Here is a 21,934-nt window from a genome sequence, read left to right as displayed (position 1 = left end):
GAACAGCCAGAGGTAAAGCTGTAACTTTTAAGTTTTCCGGCATCTGCAGGATGTCTTACGGTTTCGCATTAATGTGAAAAGTGGAGCTTCTTTTGTCGGAGTAAATTGAAGCAAGAGAAAAACAAGAGTCTGGTGAGGAAACAAGAACTTGTCTTGCAAACATTTTAAAATGTTAAACGGACAAAAAATTTCCTTATTTCATAGAAAAAGTTGGAAAAAGGGATAAAACTCATCTGGATGTGCTCTTATACGGAATGAATCAAGTTCAGTAGGGTAGTAATAGTAACTCTTCCTCACCATGATTATTTTCCTATGATAGCACAACATGGAGAGTGGAGGTTTCCCTTTGAGCGTGCACTGACATTTCCATCATTCTGTCGCTAAACGAACAGCTGATCACACCGAGGTGCTCGCTGAGCGCCGATATTTATTAGTTTGGTCCTGCGTTTCCTTTCCTTCGTGTGTAACATAACGTCTTTTCTTCTCGCTTTCTTTCCGTTACTGTAGTCGGTCTTTCACGTTTCATTTGCACACTCACGTCCTTCGTTTTTCTCTCCTGTTTCAAATTTGTATCCCACAATGCCTTGCTTGAATGGGGGAAAGCCCACCACGTGATGCATGACGTAGTATCTTGAATTGGGTGAAGCAGGAAAAAATAGCGGAGAATTTAGAGCCATGTGGAGATAAATTTGTTAATTGGAAGTCTGTGATTCAAATTCAGTAGCTTTCAGTCCACTAAATAAAAATAGAGTGTCAGGGAAAATTCTTTGTGGACCGCGAGTTGGCCTAGTGGTTAGCGTGTCTGCCTCTCAACCGGGAGATCATGAGTTTTACTTGTGGTTGGGTCGTACCAAAGACCATCATAAAAATGGTACCTACTACCATCTGGCAAGGCATGCTGGAATACAGATGTGAATGGGGAGTCAAACTCTCGTGGTTACCTGAGGACCCACTCCCCACTGTAACCCTAGCTGTATAGGAGAGAGGCTGAGGGCTATGGAAACGGAGATCAGCGCCACACCCATATGCCTTAAGGAGTTGGTTAGTACTGGGACAGGAGACTGCCTGGAAAGACCAGATTTTGGTGTGAGAGGGACTTTGAAAGTCCTTTTTATGACCTACACTTGAAAAATCTGAAAGGCGCGAAAGGGAAGTTCAAGTGTCTTCTTATTTTAGATTATATTACATTATTATATGGCAGACGGATCAGGCAGCATCAGCAGTGATGCTGACGCTAAACTGGTCTGTTGTGGTGAAGCGAGAGCTGAGCCAAAAGGCAAAACTCTCAATTTACTTGTCGTTCTATGTTCCCACCCTCACCTATGGTCACGAGCTATGGATAGTGACCGAAAGAATGATATCGCAGATACAAGTGGTCGCAATGAGTTTTCTCCACAGGGTGGCTGGGCTCTCCCTTAGAGACAGGGTGAGAAGCTCAGTCATTCAGGAGAGACTCAAAGTAGAACCTCTGCTCCTCCACATTGAAAGGAGTCAGTTGAGGTGGTTCAGGCACCTTGTTAGGATGCCCCCTGGATGCCTCCCAGGGGAGGTTCTCTGGGCATGCCCCACCGGGAGGAGACCCCAGGGCAGACCCAGGACACGCTGGAGCGATTACATCTCTCGGCTGGCCTGGGAATGCCTCGGTATTCCCCCGGAAGAGCTGGTGGAGGTGGCCGGGGAGAGGGAAGTCTTGGCTGCTCTGCTTAGGCTGCTACCCTTGCGGCCCAGACCCGGATAAGCAGCAGAAGATGGATATTATATGGCACGAGCTACTTCTTGTAAAATCATGCTCTCTGATTGGTTCCTTGGTGGGCAGAATTGTCCCATAATGCCCGTGGGCGATTATAGACTTTCTTTCCAAAGCACCAGCTTTCAGTGTTGCCAAAAACAAACAAAAACAAAACAACAAAAAACATGAATTGGAAATCAAAACAGAATCAAAAATGGTCAAAAGACAAACAAGAGTCAATGAGTTATTCAGGAAATGAGCAACGAAGAGCATTCAGAAACCACTAACCGCTAACCGAATTTCAGTTTTGAAACCGCTAGCTGTTTATTCTGCATGCGTGACTCAACTACATTACAAATATGACGTGACTGAAAGCAATGTCACGTCTCATTATAATGACCATGTATTTTAATCTTGGAAATAAAAAAGCCAGATGATAAACTCATTATTAACCTCGCTTGCTCTGTCTTTACGGGAAAATATCAGACCTCGGATCATACTGTCAAGACCTTGGTCTGATATTTTCCCATAAAGACCTGGCGCCCAGTTAATAAGTAGTTGTTACATTACAGACATTTAGCAGACGCTCTTATCCAGAGCAAATACAACATACCCAGAGCAGCCTGGGGAGAAGTTGGGGGTTAGGTGCCTTTAGCTATTCCAGGGAATCAAACCAGCAACCTTTTGGTCCCAAAGCGGCTTCTCTAACCTTTAGGCCATGGCTTCTCCTGTTATTGTTTTACTGTTAATATAAATCATTCTAAGGGTGTCCAAACTTTGCTCTTGACTATACATCACCATTAAGAACTTACAGGATTTTTGTCATCTCTGTATCTGTTTTGCGTGATCATACAGCAAATGAGATGAGCTTTGGACATATTCCAGTCATCTGAGTGATGAGTATTGAGTATTGAGTGTCGAGGGTGTCTTGTTTTTCATTCCTCCTTCTCTCATTATTAACGACATCCAGACCCGTTGTCACTCAGCCACACAGGGAAGCAGTGACCCCTAAACAAATCCCAGCGCTAGAATGGGCTGAGGTAATTGAGTTCACGCTGGGTACAAGTGAAGCGATAACCATGACTGTTTCTTCTTCGAAGCTTCTATCACACTGAGTATTTATCCTAGCTGGCGCAGTAATTGTGTTCTGTTCTGCATGCATTTCAGCCTGAGCTTGAGTGTTGCTTTTCTTTACGATCACTTCATCGAGTGCGCCTGAGTCAGTGTCAATGTGGGGGTTTCATGTAAAGTTATACTGCAGGAAGTGTCAGAGAGCTGGTGGAGGTCTGGAGTTTGTTAAAAGTGCAGAACTCCCAGGTGTACCAGAGCGAGGGTCGGGTCCTCAGGGCACGCTCGTTATGACTTCCATCCTTTTAGGAATGTAGTGAGCTTGTCAGCATTAGCCTGGGTTTTCAGACTGAAAGGATCGAGTCTCTTTTGTATATACAATCGTTTATTAGAATACGAAAAACCTGATCTTCATTTTACTTTGAGATATTTACTGAATGCTGTATATCTATATTTCAGTCTATTATTTTTCAAGGTTAGGTCATAAAAAGAATTTTCCCCGACACCCAATTATTTTTGTTTAATGGACTGAAAGCTACTGAATTCGAATCACAGACTTCCAATTTTATTAGTTTTTTTTTAAAATAGAACAATTAATGAATTTATCTCCACATGGCTCTAAATTCTCCGCTATTTTTTCCTGCTTCACCATGACCCAATACAAGATACTATATCATGCATGACATCACATGGTGGGCTTTCCCCGTTCACGCAAGGCACTGTGGGATACAAATTTGAAACGGGAGAGGAAAACGGAGGACGTGAGTGTGCGAAATGTGAAACGTGAAAGACCGACTACAGTAACGGAAAGAAAGCGAGAAGAAAAGACGTTATGTTATATACGAAGGAAAGGAAACGCAGGACCAAAGTAATAAATATCGGCGCTCAGCGAGCACCTCGGTGTGATCAGCTGTTCGTTTAGCGACAGAATGATGGAACTGTCAGTGCACGCTCAAAGGTAAACCTGTAGATGGCAATAATGCAACACTGTGGATGCCAGCTGCCGTAAAACCCAAAAGAAGAAGAAGAAGGTAAACCTGCACATACGCACCTGGACTTCCTCTGTCTGCTTGACTGCACGAAGCGAGCGATTTCATGCACATTATTTGCTTTAATCCCTTCAAATTAAATAACTTCCCAGCCACAGAATGGCCTGATATTTATTTTTTTTACATATTACAGAAATAAACATATATCACAAAGACCAAATTTCAGAAGGAAATAAATTTCACTTATTTTTTGAATTCAAAAGGCCGTCTAGCTTGAATCAATAATAGAATTATATAGTTTAATCCTGTAATCTTTTGAGCGGCATTGTGGTGTAGTGGTTAGCACTGTTGCCTCAAAGCAAGAAGGTTCTGGGTTCGAGCCCAGGGGTCGACTGGGGCCTTTCCGTGTGGAGTTTGTATGTTCTCCCCGTGTCTGCGTGGGTTTCATCCGGGTGCTCCAATTTCCCCCAAATACATGCGTTTAGGTTAATTGTCTATAGGAGTGAATGGTTGTTTCCCAAGCCTAGAAATGGGAGGGTTGCGGCAGGAAGGGCATCCGGCATAAAACTATGCTCCGATTAATATGACGAATGGCTCAGTAGGGTCCACATGGACCTTGACCTGGCAACAGTGCTGAGCAAAGGAGAAGATGATGATGATGAACCCTGTAATCTTTCGACTCATTAATCTTAAAGCATGTTATTCACCTGCAAGTCCCACATTTACGAGTTTTTCTTTCCAGTTCATTTACAGTTGACTCTGTACATAAATTGATTACGAACACATGTAAAAGTTTTCTGTAGGTAGATTATTTTATCTCACATTTATGGAAAGAGTCTCCATTTTCAGTGCTCTAATAGGAGTCAGCTATTTGTAAAGCTGTAACCTTTCTGGCAGGTAAGTACAGATGACTTTAAAGACGCTTTATGGTTTCAGTGTAATGTCTCATCTCATCTCATTATCTGTAGCCGCTTTATCCTGTTCTACAGGGTCGCAGGCAAGCTGGAGCCTATCCCAGCTGACTATGGGCGAAAGGCGGGGTACACCCTGGACAAGTCGCCAGGTCATCACAGGGCTGACACATAGACACAGACAACCATTCACACTCACATTCACACCTACGGTCAATTTAGAGTCACCAGTTAACCTAACCTGCATGTCTTTGGACTGTGGGGGAAACCGGAGCACCCGGAGGAAACCCACGCGGACACGGGGAGAACATGCAAACTCCGCACAGAAAGGCCCTCGCCGGCCACGGGGCTCGAACCCGGACCTTCTTGCTGTGAGGCGACAGCGCTAACCACTACACCACCGTGCCGCCCTTCAGTGTAATGTGACAAGTAAAATCATAATCTTCTTAAATAAATGAAAAACTTTTAAATTGCTGCGATGTAGTAAGAGGAATCACATAAGCACACGCTGTTTCAGGAAACTAATCACCTTTGACTGGTTACAGTAACTCCACTTCATCACACCTCACCATCATTGATTAAAAGTTTCCCATCACTGCTTGCCCTGACGTGTTTTATTCCTTATATGCAGACAGTGAATCTAGTAAGATGTGTGATTTTCAGAATAAGGAACGTAATGATGTTAGTAATATTAGTTCACCAGGTGAAGGGGGGAACCCATGGCCTAATGGCTGGCAAGGCATCTTTGGGACCAAAAGGTCATTGGTTCAATTCCCTTGGCCAGCTGGAGTGTTCTTGAGCAAGGTACCTGTTCCCCAAGCTGCTCTGGGCTTGTTGTACATCACTCTGGATAAGAGCATCTGCTAAAATGTCATTCAATAAAGTCTCCAGAGTCCACACGTGCTCCATTTAATAATTTTCTTTATTAAATTCCACCATTTCACTCCTTCAGTAATAGACAAAAAAAAAATCTATATACAATATAGGTTCATTTCATCTTCTTAACAAAAATACAGTATAGTACATTTCCTCACATTAACAGAACAAAGGTAAAGTCCCGAGAGGACTTTGTAAACATTTTACACAATTCCTTTAGCAAAACATAGTGAACGTCTTTGCGTTAAACAAAGATCAACAAAGGAAAAACAAGTTACGTCATTAAAAAAAGTAGTTTCGAAAGATTATGGGACAAAACGTTTGTTAGCAGAATGTAAACATTGTGATAAATACTATAAGATTACACGGGTTGTTTTCAGATTTGGGTTGATGAAGCTTTGAGAACATGGTCCTTATTTGATTAAAAATGCAGACAGTTGCCCCACAGGCGAGCCGGTTTCACTGATCTAAGCAGGATGTGGTAGTGATAGTGTAATAATTGTAGTACAGCGGGATACTCGTGTGTTTTGAAGTTTAAAAGTTCTCGTGCAGGTTTTTGTTTCCTTTAATCGAGCAGCTAGTAGATGAGTTTGACGCCTCCTCTTTCCACAATCTGAGACACCCCCCAGGCTACCAGATTGCCATGGGAACCACAGGTCCTTCCGTTCACCATCGCTTGCTTGGAAATCTCATCCTCATCTAGAACGCGGTCCCATGCGTTTACGCCAGTCAGCTTCCCAGTAAATGCCTCGTCAGCGTTGAACATCTCCTGCAAGCCAAATCTCTTGGCCAGACCTTCACCTTTACCGGTGTACTCCTGGCCGAGGATGGTGACACCATCAGCAGGGATCTCATGCCCTTCGGCGACACCAGGAGAACTTGCTTCTCTGTTGCCGTTTACCCACAGCGATGCCAGGCCCTGGTCGGAGCTCCAGGTCCCACACAAGTGCAGCCACAATCCCTCGGTTGCAGCATTGCGTGCCTCCACTAAATGTGCTTCACCTCTTACCGTGAAGAGGGCGCTACGCCCACTGAGCAGGAGCTGCAACTCCAGCGGGTTGGTCGTGGTGCCGTAGGAGAACAGCGTGGTCTTGTTATGCAGTTGGGTTGGTTTAATCCACAGGCATACGGTGAAGGCATGGGTCTTCATGGAGCGCTCAGGAATTACCTCAGCATGCATCTTTGGAGAGCGCATAGGGAAGAAGAGGCCCATGTCACAGCCTTGATGGAGAGAGAAAGAAAGAAAGAAAGAAAGAAAGAAATGTATTAGTTTTGGACATACTTATTCTTGTTTTGCACTTAAATATTTAATGCACCCTTTTGGACAACATTAATCCCTGATGTAAGCAATGGTTAGAGAAGCAGCTTTGGGACCAAAAAGTCACCAGTTCAATTCCCTGAACCAGCAGGAATGGCTGAAGTGCCCTTGAGCAAGGCACCTAACCCCCAACTCCTCCCCAGGCTGCTCTGAGTATGTTGTACGTCGCTCTGGATAAGAACATCTGCTAAATGCCAAGAATGTAATGTAATGTAATGAAAGTCAATCCAGCGTTTGGGAAGAGTCAAGCTTTTTGGAAACAATTTCATTGCCAATATTAGTCACTTCTGAATGAAGCGCATACAGGACATCTATCTTCTACTTTAGAAGGTTAAATGCTGATGCAATCTTTGAGCAATCCTCGCTTTCTGATAGTGTACCTCAGCAAATGTATTTACATTTTAACATGTTGGCTGTCTTCAAGCCAAAGGAGAAAAGATCCTTCTCCGAACATCTGTCGAAATGTCACATTTGCCCCACTCCAAGTTCCCGCTGTGGGGCGATCCACAGATCCGGATGCATCCTTCTGCTTTTGTTAATGTTCCAAGTTTATTGCATCATCTGTTTAGGAAGAACTGGTTGTTGTATATTTCTGTTCCAGATGGTCGGTTGTTTGCGTGTGTGTGTCGCTGACTGAACCTAGTCCAGCAAAAAATAAAGGGCATCTCCAATTCTAAGAAAACGTAGGCTGGAAATTTCATGGCTCTCCAATCCCTCAATGTACCGGTAGCAGGCTCATTCTTCTTCATCTGCACTCAGTTATGAGAACTCAGAACTCTTCTGTTCTACAAGATGTCATGTTTATCTTGTGTTTCCTAACATCAAAGTTAAGGGACGCAAGTGCTGAAAAGAGCATTGACGCATTCAGTTTCATCTCATCATTGTTTGTTTGTTTGTTAAATTATGCCTACGTATTTGTTTCAAGTTTCCTTTGCACGCACGGATATTATTTGCTTCCGATCTCAGATTTGCCTTGTATCTGATTCAGAGGTTTTGAGAGTCTTATCTTGTGGAGAAAGCAAAAAAAGAAAGCAAATGATAACCGATGTGCGATAGCGACAGTTACAGTGGCTGCACGATCAAATCTGACGGCTTTGGGTTTGAGCTAGAGGTAAGTTTGTGTTAGAGGTAAGTCGTAAAAGTGGTAAATGATCTCTTTTCGTCTTGTCCAAGGCAGTCCTGTTTCCCTAGAACATGTTTAATTTCTACAGGTCTACCATTCTTAGCTCATCCGGCCAACATGTGATGAGTTCATGCCATCTGGTGTTGTCCGTCGTCCATCCGGCATCGTCCATGTTTCACGAAAATCGCTTCTTCTCTCTCAATTCTTCACTGATTTTTAATTTTTTTGGCATGAAGGTAGGTCTGCCTGGGGTGCATATAGATAGCTTCTACCCAAATTTGCATAATTGCAATTAATAATGAAGATACGGAGCAATTAATCAATCCCTAACGAGCAGTTTCCACACAAATTGCTTCTTCTCCATCAATTCTTCACCGATTTTGATTCTTTCTGGCATGAAGGTAGGGTTACCTAGGGTGCATAGAACTTCTACCCAGATTTGCTTAATTACAATTATTAATGAAGTCATGGACTAATTAAGCTTTAATGCCTTAAGCAGTTCAACAAAAATCGCTTCTTCTCAGTCAATTCCTCGCCGTTTTGGATTCTTTCTGGCAAATAGGTCGGTATTCCTAGGGTGGATATCGCTTCTATATAGAGCTTGTATATAGTGTATATAGCTTGCAACATTTATTGCACACATTAACTTGGCCCACTTTAGATCGTTCCTTCTGGACTAGACGGGGCCGGAGTGATGTCATTGACTGTCCCGTTTTTCATCTCTTTTAACCGTTCCTGACAGACCCTGACCCTGAAACATCCTGGTTCATGGTCTGACACTGACACCCTAAAGATTTGCGCTTCCCAGAAACAGTTTATTCCTTCAGTCGATAAGTGTTTCAGTAAATTCGTACCCAAGAGCTGCTGCTGTAATCATAAATACTGTCCTGTTGCTCATCCCAGTACTCTTCTTCACAATCTGCACATACTGAACATCCTGTACTTGATGATACTGTACTGTACTTTAAAATATAAATTTTTAAGATTGTAAATAGTTTCATACCTGCGGGCAGTATTTGACCAGCTCTGGAACTGATGTAGAAGTCCAGCGTCTCTTCTAGGCTTTGCAGCTCAGCAGAGATGGCATGCAGCTGTCTTTGGTCTTCCTTTTCCAGATCTCTAGTCTGGAAACTCTTGACCCGGTCATGTATGCAGTTTCTCTCCACCTTATTGAGCTGTGTCACCTGTTCCTGAGTGGCCACCAGGATCTGCTCCAGTGCTGCTTCATGCCGTGCCTGATGTTGTGCCGTGGTGTCATGAAGCCGTTCCAGGGCCTGCAGGATTTTCGTCTCGGTGTGTGTTCTGGCTTGATGTGCTGAGTTCTCCACAGCAGACACGCAAGCCGCACCATTCTGAGCTAAGATCTCCAGCACCTCGGTGCGCAGAGACTGCAGGCCCACCTTCACGATGTCATCCGAGTACTGCAGCAGCATGTTCTCCTTCATCTGTGAGTTCTCCAGCATGGTGAAGAGCTTGTCCCACTTGTTGAACTCGGGGGCCGTGCAGGGAGCATCAGTGGGGGCCTCCGCTGTGAGGGTGGAAAGGGGGCTACAAGTTACACAATGGTTCAGATGAATTGTTCAGGATGAATTTTGGAGGGATTGGAAATTTGGCTGTCCTTATGATTCAGAGGTGTACAGTAGCTAAGGGTGGATTCGGGGTTCGAATGTTTTAGGACGGCTCCAAATGGGTAACGTAACACATACAGGACAGATTTATAGATGTATCAAATAACATTATACTGATGTTCATTATGATTCCTCTATATTTAATCAACGCAGCTGTCAAATGTTTGTTTTAATCACATTTTATTGGCTAGTAGGTGCTATCATGAGAAACAGGATGACCCAATCAGAATCAGGCACATCAAGGAGGAGAAAAAGATCATGTCTCGTGAGATAAAGAGTTTCCCGTTTTATAGGAGAACTTTCATAAAGGGATTTTACTTTGAATATGTATTAATGAGGTATGAGAGATTTCCGTTTGGGGAAGCCATGACCTAAAGGTTAGAGAAGTAGCTTTGATACCAAAAGGTCACTGGTTTGATTCCCTGGACCAGCCGGAATGGCTGAAGTCAAGTAGCCAATCAGAGTACATGCTTGCTCATATCCAGTGAATGTGGATTATAATATATATATATATATATATAAAATCCACATTCACTGGATATGAGCAACCATGTGCTCTGATTGGCTACTTGACTACTAGGATATCAGCTCATATACCGTGAGTCGAGAAAATCAAATTGGTGGCGCATTTTCCTGAACCAACCGAGGATGAAATAAAAACTCTACTTGAAAACAAAACCCCCCAAAAAATACAAAAAAAAGCAACAAAATGTGGAATGAAAGTATTTGATGTTAAGAACATATCTTTTTTTTTCTTTTTCAAGAACTATTTTTATTATCACATCTTTCAGAAAGGGGCGGCACGGTGGTGTAGTGGTTAGCACTGTCGCCTCACAGCAAGAAGGTCCGGGTTCGAGCCCCGTGGCTGGCGAGGGCCTTTCTGTGCGGAGTTTGCATGTTCTCCCCGTGTCCGCGTGGGTTTCCTCCGGGTGCTCCGGTTTCCCCCACAGTCCAAAGACATGCAGGTTAGGTTAACTGGTGACTCTAAATTGACCGTAGGTGTGAATGTGAGTGTGAATGGTTGTCTGTGTCTATGTATCAGCCCTGTGATGACCTGGCGACTTGTCCAGGGTGTACCCCGCCTTTCGCCCGTAGTCAGCTGGGATAGGCTCCAGCTTGCCTGCGACCCTGTAGAACAGGATAAAGCGGCTAGAGATAATGAGATGAGATGAGAACTGAAATGTCCAAGGAAGAATTAAATAATTGCCTAAAGTTATTCTATACCTCGGCACAACAGCAAGACGGCACTTTCTACAAAAAAAAAAAAGAATGCTAAAGTCAAGTCTTGCCGCCATCGATAGGTTTTTAAGAAGCCCGCCTAAGCGGAAATTATTTTGTTGGATATTTTGTATAAAGTTTTATTGATTGAATTTGCAAAAAAAAAAATGCTCTGTTTCTCAAAATCCAGTGACTGTGGACAGAATGAAACAATCATTCCCCTCAATCTCGGTGCTACGTGCCTTATCGGCTATCAGCTCATGTACGACTCGATTTCGTGGAATAACTGTTAATTATACACGCTGTATGGTGCAACTTATTGATGGTGAATCATGTCTGAAATAAATAAACGACAAATTTGTGCCCAGTGATTTGATTTCATACATTTCCTCATCTTAACCTGAAATTAATTACTGGGACATTTTGACACATTTCCAAACGTACAAATCTAAGAAGATGGAATTTAAAAGTTTGAAAGAAGACTCCTAACACCACACCACCCTATCCCAGCCTACTCCGCCCTGCCCTGCCCCACCTCCTCAAATGATCCTACCCTGAAAAGATCGAAGGTGTATCACTTGAGGAGGTGGGGCGGGGCAGGGTGGGGCAGGGCGGGATAGGGTGGTGTAGTGTTACGGCCTCTGCATGCTCTTGCGACAAGGCTTTCGCAGATAGCTTTTCACAGACAGTTGTAATTTATCGTTGAGCGGGGAGTAATAGGCGTGCGCGATGTTATTCACCGCCACAACGCAAGGGGGCGCGAAGTCACGAAATCGCTAGGAGTAGTTGGTGGGTGTGGTTAGTGGAGTGTTTATCCTCCGGTTACTTATAATGACTAGAACTGGAGTCGTATAGATGTACGTACTTCCTCACTTCCTCGATCAACCGCTCTTCGTGCTGCTCCATCTTCGCTCGTGTTTTTAAAAATGGCGGTCGTGAAAACAAACCCAACCGGGAAAGTAGGGAAGCGGAAGTGCGTGTACAGCGGATATAGAGTGGACCAATCAGAGCCCTCTTGTCTGCGACGCTGTCTGCGAGGCTTCTGCGGTGGTCACAATTTTTGGGAGGTGCGCGCAGAGCGTCTGCGAAGGTGGGGGGGCTACGCAGACGCTGTCTGAGACACTGTCTGCGAGGACTGGGTTGTCAGCATAAATTGGCCTTTAGGAGTCTCCTTTCAAACTTTTAAATTCGATCTTCTTAGATTTGTACGTTTGGAAACGTGTCAAAATGTCCCAATAATGTTGAAATTTCTCATGGTGTTATTAACCACATCTTTTGTTTGCAGTATGTGGGTGTGGGTGGGGAGTGTGTGTGTGTGGGTAGATGTGTGGGTGTGCGTGTTCCTAAAGCAGAGAACTACAGAGAGAGGTTTTGTTTCTGGTGTGAGCCGAGGGCCCCTGAGTGTTTGCGTCATTACAGAAAGACCTCTGAGCTTCCAGCCCACTGTGGCATAAACGCATATACACTCCTTCACTCGATTGCTGTAATTACATAATTACACACACACACAGAATTGTCCTTCCACGGATTCCTGACTCAGCCCAGCTTAATTATTTGTCGGTTCAATAACTCAACGTCTCTTCACAGTATTTTTCTTTATAGAAGATGATTCGTGTTCAATTTCAGTTCTTCGTTTTTGTTCCGATGCTCCACTGCCGAGAGACGATTGCTCAGTTTTAACCTCATTCATGATCTGAGAGCTGTTTCGGTATCAATGCTCCTGCTTTTTAATGGTTTCTCAGTACTCTTAGAAATTGTTAGACGTTGTTGTTGTTATTTGTTTTGTCTAAATGTTGCTTGAATTTCTAACGTGCTGCCTTCTCGGCCAGAGCTCACATGAAACACTGCAAAAAACGATATCTTAGCAAGTGAAAAGATCTTGAAAATCGTTGAAACGATCGAGGATTTCCTATTAGAAGAATATGAGACACCAATTCTGAGATTATTAAACCTAGTTCTAGATTGCAACCAAATTATTCTAAGATGTCTTATCAAGTGAAATGATCTGTCCATGCGGCAAGATAACGTCACTCGTATGAAGTGAATTTTCTCCTCAAATTCAGTTTTCAGTTTTTTTGCAGTGAAACACAAGGATTTCTAATTAACAATCAGTAACGTCGTAACACTGGAGCTCAATTCAGATGAAAACTTACGAAGGGTCAGGACAGGGGCGTGGTTGGCACTCGTAGTGAGAATATCTTTAAAAAAAAATTTATATATATATATATATATACACACACACTCAAAGCTATTTCTAGACATTTTGATCATTTCCAGTTCATTCTCACAGCAGATAATTTTTACTGATTTGAAGTATTTATTTCTAATGTGTAAAAAGGACAAGAAATCGGTTTGATATAAAGGTTCTGGATTTGTTTTATCGTAATTGTTAGTTTTTATTTTATAAAATCACAAAATATATCCTTTCTACATCGTGCAATTTTTTTTTTTTACAATATTTGCGATATTAGAGTATGAAGTATGATCTAAAACCTCTCTCATTTTTTTTATTTTTTATTTTTTTTGGGGGGGAATGTTTTTTTTTTTTTTATTTAACTTTACATTTCCATTCCGTCATCAGATTTCATACACTCCTGCCTTCGGATCCTGTAACAGCTGATTTTGCTTCATATTTTTTTGGATTTTGAATTTGAACGTTTTCGTAATTTCAGTTTGTGTACATAAATTGTTTAAATTACAGGGGAGCACAAACTTTTGCACAAGAGTTACATATATGTTCCAGGTGACTTTAGCCGTATGACAGATGTTAAGTGAACGTTGTAGCGTGTTTGAGGTTGAGGCACTCACCCTCGCTCGGCTCTCCCTCGTCGATCTCGTTGTAATACGACTCGCCAAAGTTGACCTCGAAGCCATCGTTGTAAAGCTCCGGCATCACCACACCCGCCGAAAGCACCAGACACGCCAACACCACCTGGACAATCCTCAACACTGACATGCTGCCTGGATGGAAGAGTATAACCACGTGTGTCTATGTGTGTGTGTGTGTGTGTGTGTGTGAGAGAGAGAGAGAGAGAGAGAGAGAGAGACTAATTTAAGCTACAGTGTGTGTTGGGCTGAGTGAGGTTTAGGTTTGAGGTATGTTCAGACTCTGTGTGTGTGTGTGTGTGTGTGTGTGTGTGTGTGTGTGTGTGTGTGTGTGTGTGTGTGTGTGTGTGAAATGCTGAGCAATGCTTTGGCAGCGCTCCGGTGAGTATGTGTGTGTGAGTGCAAGCTGAATGGAAAGTGAGCTGGAGAGAGCTGCTCCACACTCTATATAAACACACACACACACACACACACACACACACACACACACACACACACACACACACACAGAGGAGTCAGCCTACTTCGTTGGAGGTAGTGTATGTGGTAATTACACATTTGCCATTACGAGAAAGAAAGAAAGAAAGAAAGAAAGAAAGAAAGAAAGAAAGAAAGATCAGCATGGGCGTGTGACAAGGAAAAGAAAGAAAAAAGAGAACGACAGAACTGACGAACAGAAATAACAATTTGACAATGAGCCCATTGTTGTTTTTTTTTATATACAAATTTAAGATGAGAATTACTTCAGCGTGGGTTTTCCCACTTCACTGCTCGACTCTTTCACTCGTTCACTCTTTCATCACATTCCCTTTATCTTTCTTACACACTCATCCATTTCTCAACTCCATTTCTGTCCTGCGTTATTTATCTCTCCGACGTGATGAGTGATCCGAAGATTGCGCTCTCATTTAGCGCTTAATTTAAAATCAGACTTTTATTATATACACTACCGTTCAAAAGTTTGGGGTCACTTTGAAATGTCCTTATTTTTGAAAGAAAAGCACTGTTCTTTTCAATGAAGATCACTTTAAACTAATCAGAAATCCACTCTATACATTGCTAATGTGGTAAATGACTATTCTAGCTGCAAATGTGTGGTTTTTGGTGCAATATCTCCATAGGTGTATAGAGGCCCATTTCCAGCAACTCTCACTCCAGTGTTCTAATGGTACAATGTGTTTGCTCATTGCCTCAGAAGGCTAATGGATGATTAGAAAACCCTTGTACAATCATGTTAGCACAGCTGAAAACAGTTGAGCTCTTTAGAGAAGCTATAAAACTGACCTTCCTTTGAGCAGATTGAGTTTCTGGAGCATCACATTTGTGGGGTCGATTAAATGCTCAAAATGGCCAGAAAAATGTCTTGACTATATTTTCTATTCATTTTACAACTTATGGTGGGAAATAAAAGTGTGACTTTTCATGGAAAACACAAAATTGTCTGGGCGACCCCAAACTTTTGAATGGTAGTGTGTATATATATATATATATATATATATATATATATATATATATATATATATATATATATATATCTGGGTGCGATTTGCTGGGGGGGATGGTGGGGATCATCCCCCCCTCTGGTTTTTATCTCTGCTGAAAAAAAATCCTCGGGGACAACCCCATCAATAAAACAAACAAACCAAAAAAAAAAAAGTTGACATGACAGGCATGTTGTGACACAGTTTTCTATGGTCTACATTGCACTCACTTTCAAAATGACCCGAAGTGGCAGCTTTGATATTCACGAACGTCCCCAGCAAATAGATATATTGTAGATAATAACAATATCTTTGCGTTCTATGCAGGGATGCAAACAGCGCGCCTTTTGGCGGATGCCGCCTTTTTCACGGCCGATTTTTTTTTTTTTAGGGGGGGCGTTGGAGTGTCTGATTATAATTTCAAAGGAAATTCTGTATTAAAATTACTAAATAAGCAAATCCGTTACAGTCCATGAAACAGGAAGTATAAGGATGAGAAAAAACAGTTTAAATCGGAAAGCTGCGCACAATGTGAACTGCGCCATCAGAGCAAACTGTTCATTTAGTATTCATGTATTTTAGTGATTTTCGAGTCACTGTCCATTTAATCCGGAGGGAGAGAAACATCACAGCAACGCGACAAGCAATGCGAACTTTGTTGTGTGTTAGTGTTCGTGTATTTAGTCAGAGAGATAGGAAGATGAATTTACTATCTCTGGTTTAGTGTTCGTTTTCATTTAGTGTTATTCATTTGATATCATCGGATGTTATTGAGCTGTTAGCCTATTGTTACCTTAATTTTGTGACGTTTCATGATTAAAAAAAAAATCCCCCCTTCTGGTTTTTTGACAAACCGCACCCTGTATGTATATATATATATATATATATATATATATATATATATATATATATATATATATATATATATATTTTTTTTTTTTTTAATGTTGTATCTAAGAAAACACACATTTAACAATTCAAAACTCGAGATTTCATTTTTTACGAAGTTTCTTTGCTGACATCGTGCCTTGTTTATCAGTCTTGTAGCGAAGTCATGTGTGAATGTTTTCATTGACAAACAAATCACCGCAACGAGGCTGGAGCTCATACTGGCCGCTGTTGTTGCGTGTGAGTTTGAAATCTGATCAATCCTGTAGGAGGAGTAGCGATTTTTGTGAAATTGCATATGACCCCTGTGTAGCCGTATCCATGGCAGGTGGCGTCACCTGGTGAACAGTTCTTATTGGAATATGTCTTTAGAGTCTTCTGGGTGAGCTTCAGTGAAAACGTCGCAGCAGTTTACGAAAAGTAGCGTTTAATGTGAAAACACCCGTAAACTTGTAAATATGACAGGTGGCGCCACCGTCTTGACAAGTTTTATGCGCACCAACCTGAGGAACATTGTACATGAGTTTGATCAAAATCCGATCAATCCTGTAGGAGGAGTAGCGATTTTTGTAAATTGTGGACGGATGACGATGCATGATCACATAAGCTCATCCGGTCTGGCCTACGGCCGGATGAGCTAACAAGCTAAAAAGCTTTGCTGATTTTCTTCATACTCATGTCAATAAGTCGTAAATTGCTGAGCGTGATCATGACAAAGCTGATTTACATTTAGCCACGCCTACAAAACTCCATAAAAGGCAAATCACATAGCTGTAAATGAAGCAACTGAATATGAATTTCACAAAATGTGCATTAAATTGGTGCATAACTGATAAATAAGTGATTTCAACCCAACATTGCCATCTGTAACCCATCGACAGTTATAGAATTTGAAGCCAAAGTCACCTTCAAATAAATTTACACAAACTCAGGAGTGAAATTTAGGATATGAACCTTGTTTGTTTGTTTGTTTGTTTGTTTGTTTGTTTGTTTGTTTGTTTGTTTGTTTTTTCCAGCTAACAGGATTTTCAGAACACCATACGTCTTGTGTAAATGCTCCTGCAAACAATTTATGGAGAAATTCATCCATCCAGAGTGCAATAAATCAAGCCCAGTGATTGGTGATGGCATTTTTAAAGAACAGAATTATCAAATAGACAAAATGTGGTTAATTATCAGTCAGAGCACAATAAAGACATTGTAAAGATTTATTTCATATATATATATATATATATATATATATATATATATATATATATATATATATATATATACAGTGGTGCTTGAAAGTTTGTGAACCCTTTAGAATTTTCTATATTTCTGCATAAATATGACCTAAAACATCATCGGATTTTCACACAAGTCCTAAAGGTAGATAAAGAGAACCCAGTTAAACAAATGAGATAAAAATATTATACTTGGTCATTTATTTATTGAGGAAAATGATCCAATATTACATATCTGTGAGTGGCAAAAGTATGTGAACCTCTAGGATTAGCAGTTAATTTGAAGGTGAAATTAGAGTCAGGTGTTTTCAATCAATGGGATGACAATCAGGTGTGAGTGGGCACCCTGTTTTATTTAAAGAACAAGGATCTATCAAAGTCTGATCTTCACAACACATGTTTGTGGAAGTGTATCATGGCACGAACAAAGGAGATTTCTGAGGACCTCAGAAAAAGTGTTGCTGATGCTCATCAGGCTGGAAAACATTACAAAACCATCTCTAAAGAGTTTGGACTCCACCAATCCACAGACAGACAGACTGTGTACAAATGGAGGAAACTCAAGACCATTGTTACCCTCCCCAGGAGTGGGCGACCAACAAAAATCACTCCAAGAGCAAGGCGTGTAATAGTCGGCGAGGTCACAAAGGACCCCAGGGTAACTTCTAAGCAACTGAAGGCCTCTCTCACATTGGCTAATGTTAATGTTCATGAGTCCACCATCAGGAAAACACTGAACAACAATGGTGTGCATGGCAGGGCTGCAAGGAGAAAGCCACTGCTCTCCAAAAAGAACACTGCTGCTTGTCTACAGTCTTCTAAAGATCATGTGGACAAGCCAGAAGGCTATTGGAAAAATGTTTTGTGGACGGATGAGACCAAAATAGAACTTTTTGGTTTAAATGAGAAGCATTATGTTTGGAGAAAGGAAAACACTGCATTCCAGCATAAGAACCTCATCCCATCTGTGAAACATGGTGGTGGTAGTATCATGGTTTGGGCCTGTTTTGCTGCATCTGGGCCAGGACGGCTTGCCATCATTGATGGAACAATGAATTCTGAATTATACCAGTGAATTCTAAAGGAAAATGTCAGGACATCTGTCCATGAACTGAATCTCAAGAGAAGGTGGGCCATGCAGCAAGACAACGGCCCTAAGCACACAAGTCGTTCTACCAAAGAATGGTTAAAGAAGAATAAAGTTAATGTTTTGGAATGGCCAAGTCAAAGTCCTGACTTTAATCCAATCAAAATGTTGTGGAAGGACCTGAAGTGAGCATTCATGTGAGGAAACCCACCAACATCCCAGAGTTGAAGCTGTTCTGTATGGAGGAATGGGCTAAAATTCCTCCAAGCCGGTGTGCAGGACTGATCAACAGTTACCGCAAACATTTAGTTGCAGTTATTGCTGCACAAGGGGGTCACACCAGATACTGAAAGCGAAGGTTCACATACTTTTGCCACTCACAGATATGTAATATTGGATCATTTTCTTCAATAAATAAATGAGCAAGTATAATATTTCTGTCTCATTTGTTTAACTGGGTTCTCTTTCTCTACTTTTAGGACTTGTGTGAAAATCCGATGATGTTTTAGGTCATATTTATGCAGAAATATAGAAAATTCTAAAGGGTTCACAAACTTTCAAGCACCACTGTATATATATATAAAATTAAGTCTATAATTTGTTGAAAAGGTTTGTACTTTCAAAGTTTCCTCATCAGTCAATATCATAAAATCCCTGAAAATAAATAAGCATGTTTTCCTTCTTCCCTTGTTCCTCAAGAAAATTCAAATGATGCTGAAAATGTCAGGTAATATGTTTTGTACTTTATTTTTTTCATCACGTATAACAGAGGACTCATGGAAAAGGATGTGACAAGCATGAGATGTTAAATAGATTCAGACATTAATGCAAAAAAATAATCTGGTATTTAAAGTATTTTAATTACGTACTCGTACCATCAGCCGTGTACGACGAGATTGAGTGGAATAACTGTTTTATTCTATCCACGTTCACTGGATTTTGAGAAACAGCATTTTTATTTTTCATTTTTTGCAAATAAAAACCTTATACAAAACGTCCGACATGACAGGAGCAATTTGTGAAAAATGCGATGATGATAATTCTTGAAAAATTTAAAAAAAGATACGTTCTTACCATCAAATACTTTCATTATATATTTTGTTGCTTTTTTTGCATTTTTTGGGGTTTTGTTTTCGAGTAGTTTTTATTTCATCCTCGGTTGGTTCAGCAATACGCTTTGCCATTTTGTTTTTCTCTATTCATGGTATATGAGCTGATATCCTTGTAGTAGAGGAGCCAATCAGAGTGAGCAATTGCTCATATCCAGTGAATGTTAGAATGATAGAATAATTTCCACTATTATGCTCTAACAGTGTCCTGTGTGAATGGGATTAAAGCAGCAAAGTCAAAACGTAAATCTATCCCCTTGTGACCGAGTAACGTCGATGGAAATCTTTTGTTACAGCTCCAGTGGGAATCAGAACCGTCAGATTTAGGTGTTGTGACGGTCCTGACATAAATGATGATGATGTGATATTGTAACGGCACTCGTACTGCCTCAAAGTAAAGCAACCGGTAGTGAACTCAAGAACAAGCAAAGAAAACATCAGCAGATACAGTGGGAGCACCGTATCTGCAGGGGATAGGTTCCAAGATCGAATGCGGAGAGCCGAAACCGCGGATAGCAGTGAACTGGATTACAGTGGTGCTTGAAAGTTTGTGAACCCTTTAGAATTTTCTATATTTCTGTATAAATATGACCTAAAACATCACCAGATTTTCACACAAGTCCTAAAAGTAGATAAAGAGAACCCAGTTAAACAAATGAGACAAAAATATTATACTTGGTCATTTATTTATTGAGGAAAATGATCCAATATTACATATCTCTGAGTGGTAAAAGTATGTGAACCTTTGCTTTCAGTATCTGGTGTGACCCCCTTGTGCAGCAATAACTGCAACTAAGCATTTCCAGTAACTGTTGATCAGTCCTGCACACCGGCTTGGAGGAATTTTAGCCCGTTCCTCCGTACAGAACAGCTTCAACTCTGGGATGTTGGTGGGTTTCCTCACATGAACTGCTCGCTTCAGGTCCTTCCACAACATTTCCATTGGATTAAGGTCAGGACTTTGACTTGGCCATTCCAAAACATTAACTTTATTCTTCTTTAACCATTCTTTGGTAGAATCACTTGTGTGCTTAGGGTCATTGTCTTGCTGCATGACCCACCTTCTCTTGAGATTCAGTTCATAGACAGATGTCCTGACATTTTCCTTTAGAATTCGCTGGTATAATTCAGAATTCATTGTTCCATCAATGATGGCAAACTGTCCTGGCCCAGATGCAGCAAAACAGGCCAAAACCATGATACTACCACCACCATGTTTCACAGATGGGATAAGGTTCTTATGCTGGAATGCAGTGTTTTCCTTTCTCCAAACATAACACTTCTCATTTAAACCAAAAAGTTCTATTTTGGTCTCATCCACCCACAAAACATTTTTCCAATAGCCTTCTGGCTTTTCCACGTGATCTTTAGCAAACTGCAGATGAGCAGCAATATTCTTTTTGGAGAGCAGTGGCTTTCTCCTTGCAACCCTGCCATGCACACCATCGTTGTTCAGGGTTCTCCTGATGGTGGACTCATGAACATTAACATTGGCCAATGTGAGAGAGGCCTTCAGTTGCTGAGAAGTTAACCTGGGGTTCTTCATGACCTCGCCGACTATTACACGCCTCGCTCTTGGAGTAATCTTTGTTGGTCGACCACTCCTGGGGAGGGTAACAAAGGTCTTGAATTTCCTCCATTTGTACACAATCTGTCTGACTGTGGATTGGTGGAGTCCAAACTCTTTAGAGATGGTTTTGTAACCTTTTCCAGCCTGATGAGCATCAACAACGCTTTTTCTGAGGTCCTCAGAAATCTCCTTTGTTCATGTCATGATACACTTCCACAAACATGTGTTGTGAAGATCAGGCTTTGATAGATCCCTGTTCTTTAAATAAAACAGGGTGCCCACTCACACCTGATTGTCATCCCATTGATTGAAAACACCTGACTCTAATTTTACCTTCAAATTAACTGCTAATCCTTGAGGTTCACATACTTTTGCCACTCACAGATATGTAATATTGGATCATTTTCCTCAATAAATAAATGACCAAGTATAATATTTTTGTCTCATTTGTTTAACTGGGTTCTCTTTATCTACTTTTAGGACTTGTGTGAAAATCTGATGATGTTTTAGGTCATATTTATGCAGAAATATAGAAAATTCGAAAGGGTTCACAAACTTTCAAGCACCACTGTACCGTATATACCTGTATATGAAGCTAATTTTTCAAGTACATATGGTACATACCTACTGTATGATAAAGTTTAATTTACAGACTACACGTATAACATCAACAACAGTAACTAATAATAAAATAAAACAGTTATAACAATATACTGTAGTACTGTAGTTATGTGAATTTGCTCTCTCTCTCTCTCTCTCTCTCTCTCTCTGGCACTCCCACTTAATAATTTGATCATGGTTGATGTGAAACGGATACGAGTCTGGAATTTTTTTTATTTACACAGAATAGTCAAAGCAACAAAAAACACCAGGCATGAAAACATGCC

The 21,934-nt window shown here is 41.2% G+C and overlaps 2 protein-coding genes across 5 annotated transcripts in view; one reads left to right on the top strand and one right to left on the bottom strand.

The window, feature by feature from the left end:
- veph1 (ventricular zone expressed PH domain-containing 1) overlaps positions 1 to 21,934 on the top strand; it is a 285,636-nt gene that overhangs the window by 55,832 nt on the left and 207,870 nt on the right. The window lies entirely within an intron of this gene.
- Positions 5,602 to 14,113, bottom strand: ptx3a (pentraxin 3, long a). Its single transcript, XM_060924192.1, has 3 exons — positions 13,669 to 14,113; positions 9,018 to 9,542; positions 5,602 to 6,794 (listed from the first exon to the last, which is right to left on the bottom strand). Exons 1-3 carry the CDS (start codon positions 13,814 to 13,816, stop codon positions 6,151 to 6,153), a joined length of 1,317 nt encoding a protein of 438 aa, XP_060780175.1. The 5' UTR covers positions 13,817 to 14,113; the 3' UTR covers positions 5,602 to 6,150.

Source organism: Neoarius graeffei, chromosome 6, assembly GCF_027579695.1.
Source record: "Neoarius graeffei isolate fNeoGra1 chromosome 6, fNeoGra1.pri, whole genome shotgun sequence".
Lineage (NCBI taxonomy): Eukaryota > Metazoa > Chordata > Actinopteri > Siluriformes > Ariidae > Neoarius > Neoarius graeffei.
This window is presented reverse-complemented; position numbering and strand designations above follow the sequence as displayed.

What these genes read in the sequence shown, in the direction of transcription:
- ptx3a (XM_060924192.1), bottom strand. Translation starts at nt 13,816, where the DNA reads ATGTCAGTGTTGAGGATTGTCCAGGTGGTGTTGGCGTGTCTGGTGCTT. An exon ending in CGAGGGAGAGCCGAGCGAGG is followed by an intron (nt 9,543 to 13,668) that starts GTGAGTGCCTCA and finishes CCACCCTCACAG; the next exon opens with CGGAGGCCCCCACTGATGCT. An exon ending in TGGTCAAATACTGCCCGCAG is followed by an intron (nt 6,795 to 9,017) that starts GTATGAAACTAT and finishes CTCTCCATCAAG; the next exon opens with GCTGTGACATGGGCCTCTTC.